This window comes from Rhinolophus sinicus, chromosome 8 (genome assembly GCF_057876585.1).
Source record: "Rhinolophus sinicus isolate RSI-liver-muscle chromosome 8, RSI-T2T, whole genome shotgun sequence".
Classification (NCBI taxonomy): domain Eukaryota; kingdom Metazoa; phylum Chordata; class Mammalia; order Chiroptera; family Rhinolophidae; genus Rhinolophus; species Rhinolophus sinicus.
Window position 1 is genome coordinate 44,045,001 of NC_142508.1, and position 9,849 is coordinate 44,054,849.

Sequence of the window (9,849 nt, forward strand, 5' to 3'; positions counted from 1 at the left end):
AGGTGCCGCAGGCATGTCTGGCCCTTTGGGGCTTCCTGTCCCCACCCACCATACACAGTTTCCTGACACCAGGCCCTTGCCCAGAGAGCTCTCTGCATACAGCAGATTTCTCTAGAAAATTCTATGCAACATTTAGCTAGCAAATACACTGAGCCAGACCCTGTGCTGAGGACTGGAATACAGGACTGAGGGTAGGTGGTTCCCTCAGAGGCAGAGCTGGCCTGTCACAGGATGAGAGAATGGGGTCCAAGTTCATAAGATGTCTGGGAATGGAAGGGTCACTAATTGGGGAGGTCAGGAAGCTTCCTGGGAAAGAAGGCTGGGCTGTGAAGTGTGGGTAGGAGTTCATAAATCCACAATGGGCAGGGGTGCCTGAAAGGACAGCGAGGAAGAAGGGTACCTGGTGTCCTGTGTTTCTGGAGCAAACCTGGGGAGCAACAAGACCACCTTATATTCACACCGACCGACCTCCCCCACCCAGGGCAGACCGCTGGAGATGCTGGGAGCACTGAAGTAGGAGACAGCCACAGACCTCAGGACTGAGTGTGGTAACGGCAAACACAGTCAGACCAGAACACAGGGAGCCAGACTCTGTATGTATTTCCCTCTTCATCCCACGGGGCCCCATCCCAGCCTCAGCCACCTTCAGAAAAGGACCTGACCCTGACGGCAACATTTCAGCCCTTCTCATCATCTTGCTGAAGCTCCTGAGATGGGGAGAGGAGAGAGAGAGAAAAAATTAGTAACAATAATGATGACAACAAAAACTACATAAAAATAGTAGCATTTATACCAGGCTTACTATGCGTCAGGCACCATTCTAACGCTTTCCATGGATTACAATGCCTACTCACATCTCCTTGCCATTTTTCAGACACACCAGACACATTCCTATCACGAGGCCTTTGCACAGCTGCTCTCTCTGCCTGGAATATTTCCCCCCAGACACCCACGTGGTTCAATTCCTTCTTTCAAGTGTTTAAATATCACCTTCCCAATGAAGTCTTCCTTGACCACTCAATTTAAAGTTGAAAAACTTCCCAGCACTCCCCACGCCCCTTCCCTGTTTCATTTTTCTTCTCACCACTTATCTCCTTCTAAAATTGCCTTTATTTGCCTATGTGTCTTGTTCATTGTCTGTCTCCCCTCTAGAATGTCAGCTCCAGTAGGGCAGGGGTTTATATCTGTTTTGTTCACTGCTGTATCACCTCCAGGGCCTAGAACAGTATCCAGACATTGTAGGTACTCAGCAAACATTAGTTAAATACAATGAAATCCAATGAGGTAAAAGAAATCACAGAGTTTCTGCTTTACAGTGGAGGAAACTGGAGCACAGAGAGGTGAAGGTATTTGCCCCAGGTCACACAGCCAGTAAATGACAGAGCTGGTATTCAAAGCCAAGCAGCACTGACTTAACCATTGGCCACCCTCTAGATCTGTAATGTAGAGGATTGTGGCTCTTGTCCACCCAAAACTCTGCCCCCATTATCCTTCCCCATCGGGTTCAGGGGAATCAACTCCACCCGCAGCTCCAGGAATGGGCACATGACTCAAGACTGGCCAATGAGAGCATTACATTCCCTTGGGCCTCAGTGATTGGTTCAAGGATGGACGTGTGACCTAATCCAGCCCAATGGGAATCTTCTGCAGGATTTATGCCACCAGAAGGGGGAGCTTCCTGAGAATAAAGTCAGCCCAGGAAAAAAGCAGAACGCAGAGTGAGAGAGAGTCAGATTCCCAATGGCAACCTCCAGGTGCCTGGATGCAGCCATGCCTGAAGCTAATTAACCCCTAGACTTTTATTCCCAAGAGCTAATATTTTTCCATAAGCCAATTTGAACTGGGTTTTCAGCTGCAGTCAGAACAGTCCTGATTTCAATAACAACAACAGCTTCACTTACTGAAGAAGTGTTTTGGCAGGCCCTTACCTACAACTAACTGCACCCCACTTCAGCCTTGTGTGGATGGTGGGTCCAGGATTTGAACCTAAGTCTGTGTGACCCTGGAAGCTGCACGTATAACCGCTATTGTATTCTGCATATTATATTGGTGGGTGTGAGAAACAGATCTCTGTTCTGCCTCCCCTGCTCCCCACTTCCAGTGTGTTTGCTTAAAAATAGACCTACTAAGAGCCTGGCACATAGTAGGGATTCCAAGAATCCTGTTTATAATGCTTTAAAAACATATGGACCTTGTCTAGATCTTGATTCCACAAGTCACCTATAAAAAGATATTTTTGAGACACTTGGGTGGGTATTGAATGGTATTAAGACCTTTTAAATTTTTTGTTGGGTGTGATAATGGCTTTGTAGTTCTGTTTTAAAAACTTGTTAGAGATGCATACTGAAATATTTACAGGTGAAATAACATGAGGTCTAGAACAGACTTTCAAATACTACAGTGGAAAAAAAAGGTGAGGAGGAAAACAGATGCAATAAAAGAAGAGAAAGTTGGTAATACTCGACGTGGGCAATGGGTACATGGAGTTCATTATACTGGTCTCTCAACTAGTATGTCTAAAAGTTTCCACCAAAAAAGTTTTTAAAAATTATAGCCTCCATTTATATAAAATTCTAGAAAATGCAAACTAATCTTTGGTGACAGAATGCAGATCGGCAGTGTCCTAGGGTGGGGGAGGGGCTGGGAGAAACTTCGGGGGGTGGTGATGGATATGGTGTTCATCGTCTTCACTTTGGTGATGGTTGCACAGATGTGTGCACATGTCAAAGCTCACTGACTTGTATACCTCGAACAGGTAGTGTTCCCTATATATCGCTTACACCTCAGTAAAGTTGAAAATAAATGTAAACAATAGATATCCAACACATGCAGTGTTAAATCAGTAGCAGCCTTAGAAACGAAATTTGAAAAATCGGTAACTTGCAAATGTTTATATACTAAGTGGTTTCAAAACTCCAGTATTGGCGGCAAATAACTTACTGTGTAGACACGTCAATACCTTAAAACAATGTCAGCAATAGAATTTTCTGCGGTGCTGTATTTGTGTTGTGTATCTGTGCTGTCCAATACAGTAGCCACATGTGGCTACAGAGAACTCAAAACATGGCTGGTGTGACTCATAACTGAATTCTTCATGTATTTAATTTTAATTAACTTAATTTTAAATGGAAAAACCAAATGCTGTTATTGGATAGCATAGCTTTACAACTAAAAGCTAAAAAGAAGAAGAAAGGAGAAGAAAGAAAAATAAATAAACCTAAAGTTCTTTTGAAAAAAAACTTTATAGCTGACATACATGGAGCCCTAAATCGAGCTGTGCACAATTTAGTATCTTATATGAGACAACTCACAGAATCATCTCAACAGCCCCATTTTATAGATGTTACATTTTACAGACGAAAACATGGAAGCTCAGAAAGGGTGCCGATGACTTGTCCTGATTCTAACAGTGAGGACTGACTGAGCTAGGATTGGGGCTGGGGTCTCTTCGTCCTGCCCACCCACACACCCACAGTCCAGCCTCCACCCCTCCCACCTCACCTCCCTCAACTCACCTCCCGCTCACCAGTTGCCTGCTGCCTTTTCCTGATCTCCTCATTGATAATGTTCACAATTTTCTCTAGCCTGGCCTCATCCACAAAGCCATCACCTTTCTGGGCACAGAGGGCAAAGGGCACACACATGTGTTTCCCACCTTTCCAGGACCCCAGCACCAGCCTCCCTCCCTATTCGGGACCCTTGCTCACCTTCTTGGAATGAACCAGTTTTCCATCCACAAACACTTCAAACTCCCCAGCGGACAGGGTGGATATGTTCTCCTCCTGGGGAGGGAATGTTGGGGGTGGGGGGAGGCTAAGAACTCCACTCCAAGCCCCTCAGGGGCTGTGGAACCCTGACTACCCCCCACTCCCCCAGATCACCAGCACACTCACAAAGAGTAGACAATTGGGAAATTGCTGCTCCAGACTCTTTTTCAGTAGAATGTACTGTGGGGAGAAGAGGGGATCATGGGGTCAGGGGTTTTGTGGGGAGGAGAAACAGAAGTTCCTTGCAGACTTCATGGCCCACATTCCCTCCACCTTCAAAGCCAAAAGCACTCACCCGAAGGCTATAGCTTCATAAGCCACTGGAGGCCAAGGGCAAGAGGAGGGAGGCAGAGAGAAACAGAAGAAAGACACCATGTCAGTATCTCCCCAAGCCCAGAGGGACCCTGTGAACCGCTGAGTCAGGTCACATCCTTCACCTGCTCAGAACCCTCCTGTAGCACCGTCTCACTCAGGGCAGAAAGCCACAGTACTCCCCATGGTCCACAAGCCCCCACGTGACCTGCCCCATCTCCTCCCACTCTCCCCCTGGCCACTCTGCTCCAGCCACAGGGTGCTCTTTGCTCTCCTCCCAACATCCTGGCACACCTTTCTCAGAGCCTCCGCCCGCACTGGCTGTCCCTCCGCTGAATGCTCTTTCCCTGGTGCCCGCAAGGTTCCTCCTCCCCCCTCCTTCAGGTCTTTGTTCAACTGCCACCTTCTCAGTGAGGCCTTCCTGATGACCACCCTAGCTAAAGCTGTGACACCCCAAGATGCCTTTTGTCCATAGCGTTGATCACCTTCTAGAATATCAGATAATTTACTGTGTGTCATACTTATCCCACACCAAAATGCCAGTGCCACAAGGACAGGATCTCTGACACTGCTGTGTCCCAGATGCCGAGAACAGGGCCTGGCATATGGCAGGTGGTTGAACGGTTGTTGAGTGGATAAAATAATGAATACATGGAGTCAGACAAGAGACAGTGAGTGGAGGAGAGAGACAGAGTGGCAGAGACGGCCCTGGGCAGAGACAGAAGACAGAAAAAGTGAGACAGGGAGCAATAAGAGGGAGAGAACCTTCCAGAGCAGGAGAGAGGCATGGACATTGGAGGCAAGACAAAGCCCCTCCCCCTGTGGCATTCGGCACTGGGTCTCAGGAAGGTCATTGCTGATGTTGTCGTTGATGCGGAGACTAGGGCCAGCCTCCTTTGGCTTTGCACTTGCTGCTTCCCCTCCCCCTTGCTATTTGATCCCCTCCCCCCCCACCCCTGATCCAAACCCCAGCTCGTCACTTAGCCACCTCCTTCTCATCACTGAGAAGTGGCAGCTGAAGTGGCACCTTCTGAGAAAGGCCCTCCCTGACCACACAACCTGAAGTTCCCCACCACTGGTCCCTCCTCCTGGCACTCTGTCTTTGGGTCCGTTGCCCAGCCTTGTCTGGGGACAAAAGCAGGTGGCTCTGCTTAGCACTGCATCCCCAGCACAGGCCTGACCAACGGTGCGCAGGCTACTCCAAAATGAATCAATGAATGAAGCTCGGAGCTAAGAATGGGGAGGGCGGGGCAGAGCAAGGATTTGAACCCAGAGCTCTCTAGCCCCGCAGAGAATGAGAAGAACGACAGGTGGAGCCACGTTTCCGATCTGGACATTGGGACTCCCTCTCCTCGCCCTACCTGCAAATCCTCAAAGTCCCAGCACCTGCCGGTCCAGCCCTTTCCCCATGAGGAGGAAAGCAGGCGTGGGCGGGAGCAGCCCCTCACCAGTAGATCACTCGAATCACGATCTTGTTGTCCACTTGGAAGTACACGCTAGTGGAGGCCAATGTGTTGGCAGAAATAGGTAAGGAGGTGGCCGGTGGGATGGGCGTGGGAATAGGTCCAGCAGTGATCTCTGTCAACTTGGTGACCGCTGGATCTGCCCTCCGGGTGGACGCGACAGTGGGCCCGAGTAAATCAATGGCTGATGGAGTGAGCGCAGAATCGGGCTCCGGAATGGGCCCAAATTCTTTGGCGACTGATAGGACGCGCTTCATACTAGGCGTCGGCGCAGAATCCTTATCAGGCGACAAAGTGGGCTCCGGAGCAGAGGCTGGGGGCGGACCCAAAGGTAGGGCCGAGCTCGGGAAGGATTCCAAGGCAGGGACAGCGGCCGCGACCGGGACCGGGACTGGGCGTGGTGTTGGGGTTTGGGTCCTGATCGGAATCAGGGTCCGGACCGGGATCGGGGTCCGAATAGGAGTTGGGGTCCGGACCGGGATCGCAGTCCGGACCGGAATCTGGGTCCGGACCGGAGTCGGCGTCCGGACCCGAGTTGGGGTCCGGACCAGGGCGGAGGGGACCAGGGTCGGGGTCTGGACCGAGGCTGAGGCCGGAACCGGTGTCGGGGTCCCGACCGTGGTCGAGGCAGGGATCAGAATCGGGGACCGGATGGCGATCGAGGGCCTAACCGGGGTCGAAGCCCGGACCAAGGCCGAGGTCCGGGCCGGGGAAGGGGCTGGGGCCCGCGCCTGGTTGTTCATGGGGGCCATGGGGACCCGGGGAAACCCGAGTTGGGATCCCACCCCCCGCCTTCCTTGAGCGGGGGAGAACCTTGCACACACCAGGGTTCTATAACGGGGCGCGACCACAAGGGGGGACTGTTACCCGGTGTTCCACTCGCTGCGCAGGTTCCAGTGCTCTGGGCCAGGGATGGGGCGGCTAGGCCTCGCCTAATAATTCCTACCCCTTTGGCCCCCACCACCCGGGTAAGGAACACGCAGGCTGCCCCAGCGTTCCCCTCACTGTCGTTAACATTCACGTGTTCAGTATACGAGGTCCCGATCGGTCAATTAAATTCGCGAACTTTCCACCGTGTAAGCAGACGGTTTACATGTTTATCCTGTGCACGGTCCAGTACTGGGTGATTCTGGGGACAGCGCAGCGATCAGGAAAGCCCTGGTCCGGGGATCAGGCTCCCTGTCCAGTGGGGGAAACATACCTATCGCTAAACAAAGACTGACTAGTGTGGTCAGGACTGGGGTGCAGGACCCCAGGCAGCGGGGTCAGAGACATGGTGAGGGCATCGCAGGGACCTGCGGGATCCCAGAAGAGGTGATGGATCCAGTCTGGGGCAGAGAGGGCTCCCTAGAAGAGGGCTGACAACTGAAAGACCTCGAGAAAAATAATAACAGATTTTACATTTATATAGAGCTAAGTGCTACACACATGCCCACAGCTAGTAAGTGGCAGAGCCAGGATTCAAACAAGCTGTCAGACTCCAGAGGTCTGGTGCAGAAGCACTCTGCCAAGAACTCTGTCACACAGAACTCTATCACAGGATAAGCAGCTCCGGGGTGGGATGTCGTCATGTTCTTCGCTGAATCCCCAGCTCCTAGCACAAATGCTGGCACCCAATAAATGTTTTTATTTTGAAATAGTTTAACACAAGAAGTAGGAAAAATCGTACAAAGAATCCCTGTGTAACTTTCACAATACATAAGTAATAACACCTTATGTAACCACAGAATGTAAAACCTTATGTGAAACCAGAATGTTGACACTGGTCCCATACTATTAGATCAAGTACAGACCTTGTTCACATTCACAGAAGGGTTTCCAATAGAAGAGAGTCCTGACCTCTCTCTCTGTTTCCCTGAGCCCTTCCTCTGTTAAACCTTGGGCCTGAGTCTCAAAAGCCAGGAAGATCAGGAAACACATCCAATTTTCCGTGTGATGCTAAGCAAGTCTCTACCCCTCTCTGGGCTTCAATTTGCCCCTCTGTGAAATGGGCTTTCCGCTTCTAGATAATATTGAAAACCAACATTTACTGGGCACCTATTATGTGCCAGCCTCTGTTATAAAATGCTTTGCATTTATTATTTAATACAATTTTCTGAAGCAGATTCTATTAGCATTCGCATTTTACCAGTAAGGACATTGAGGCACAGAGAAGTGAAATGAGTTGTCTGTATAAGTGGCAGAACCAAGATTTGGACATAGGCAATCTCATTTCTGTGCAAAAATAAATAGACTTTATTTGTTCAGTGATCATCTGGGTTACTTTATGTACTATTACCATTGTGCTAAATGCAGTAAGTTTGGGCCTGAAAGATTTAAAGCTTGGCCAAAAGAAAAAAAATTACAAGTTGCCCCTTGGTGTGGAATGCCTTCTACCTTAGTCCTTTGGGACTCTGCTTCCTTTCACCTGTAAAGTGAGGGATTTGGATCAGAGTAACTTTTCCTTCCCTGCGAGCTCTGATAATCTGAGATGGTCTTCCTTATTCCGGAAGCTGCTACCTTAGGCTAAGCCTGCAGCAGCCTATGTATGAGGCAAAGCCATGGAGCAGGGCCTGCTGATTTGGATAGGGGACTCTTCCCTTATGATGGTCAATCAGAGAACTTCGGTCACCCCTATTTGATAATCCAGCTAGCTCTGTTCCTGTAATGACTACTGGATGTGTACGGCAACAGTGCCAAGACTCTGCCATATAAGTAAGGCATTCTTTAGGCCAGAAGTACATCAAAGGGGGAATCCATGGGACTCAACTGCCTGCCTGGTGTTTATACAGCCACTGATCAAAGTAATATCATGAGTTCTTCCCATGGGAAAGCACATCTTCCCAGCTTGGCTTTTAAACTGAGTTCTGCTCTCTCAGGCTGCATCATTGGTTCAAGGCAGCAAAGACTCTGTCTCAACTTCGAGAGCTGTCTTAGGAGGATTCATGGGCTGGTGTATTTAATCTCAATTTAATATTATTTATTTAATATTATTATTAATAGGCTTCCGTTTCAATGTCCACTTATTCTTTAATGGTAAAGTCATTCCTCATGACACATTCAATATAGTGAAACCTGAAAGAATTTATAGGTATTTATTCACTATACAGTCTCTGTTGACTGAATTAAAGGAATATACAGATCTCGTGGCTGACAGTCTAATAAAAGGATTCCTTCATTTGTTCATGTGTTGCTATATTCCATTTCTTATTTTTCTTTGTTCTTTCTTCTTCAGTTCCCATGATTTTGTTCATTTCCAAAAGTCCTTGGGCACAATCCCAGCCTACAACCCGCTAGAAAATATGGAGGATTGGCAGGAATTGGTTGATGTAGGCTTTTATTTGTTTTAGTGGCAAAAGTAGTATTAAATGTGTAACTGTCTTGGGATATTCCCAATATTAAGGGAGACTGCCCCCCCCTCTCCGCTAGATCTTATATTTGTTCCATCTCGTTTGGAAGGAAAGTTCAGGACCCAGAGAGGCAGAAACAAGTCAAAGTATTTGCACTTTCCCTTTATTCTACATCCAAAATAGCGCCAGCAGCATTCGATCACTGCCAGCTCTGCTTCCTACCACTTGCCAAAGACTGGACTCTTCAACTGTCTGAATGACATCCATGACCCATGTCTTATTTCTGTTCTCCAGTAATTTGATGGCACGAGAAGGGAGTGTCTGTGTCCAACAGCCTGGATGGTTTTCTTTCCAGAGGGGGAAGGCAACATGCTGGTGGAATGTGACGTACCTTCTCCCATCAAGAGGTGGAGTCTGTTTCCCTACGCCTCAAATCTGAGCTGGCCTTGTGACTTGCTTTGGCCAGTAGCATTTGGGCAAGTGATGATGTTCAGCAAGGGCCACTCTCTCTTGGAGCCCTGCCTCAGCCACGAGAATAAGCCAGGCGGGCCTGGTGGAGCAGAGCAGAGCAGCCAGCCTCCAGCAGACCCCTGAGCTTACTACACACATTCATGAGCCCCTCCCAGGTCAGGCCAGCCCAGCCCAGCCCAAAGCAACAGAACTCCAGCCAACCTGTAGACTTGGCAGCAAAAATATATGTTTTGTATTTTATGCCATTGAGTTTACGCAGCATTATTGTGGCAACAGATAACTGATACAACTAGCCACATTTTTGTTTTAAATATTTTGCTGTTAAATACAACATGAAAAAAAAAAAAAACTGCCTAGAACGACTCACTTAACAACATAAGGCGGTATAAGGCGAGTATCCTTATCACCACCCATATCAGAAGACAGAGCTTCCTGGGATCCCTCTGTGCACCCCCTACCACAAATATCACCATTATGCTGGCTTCTATGGTAACTACTTTTATAGTT

General features: G+C 48.7%; 1 protein-coding gene across 2 annotated transcripts; it reads right to left on the reverse strand.

Moving 5' to 3' along the window:
• Positions 1-583: 583 nt before the first annotated feature.
• SELENOV (selenoprotein V) lies at positions 584-7,046 on the reverse strand. Of its 2 annotated transcripts, XM_088800163.1 has the most exons (6): positions 5,528-7,044; positions 4,063-4,087; positions 3,894-3,947; positions 3,708-3,782; positions 3,516-3,614; positions 584-707 (listed from the first exon to the last, which is right to left on the reverse strand). In XM_088800163.1, the coding sequence occupies exons 1-6, from the start codon at positions 6,292-6,294 to the stop codon at positions 678-680; spliced, it is 1,050 nt and encodes a 349-aa protein (XP_088656289.1). In that variant the 5' UTR covers positions 6,295-7,044; the 3' UTR covers positions 584-677. The 2 variants fall into 2 exon arrangements, with proteins under 2 accessions (XP_088656289.1, XP_088656290.1); XM_088800164.1 differs by lacking the exon at positions 3,516-3,614 and having other exon boundaries at positions 5,528-7,046.
• Between the last annotated feature and the right edge of the window lie 2,803 nt (positions 7,047-9,849).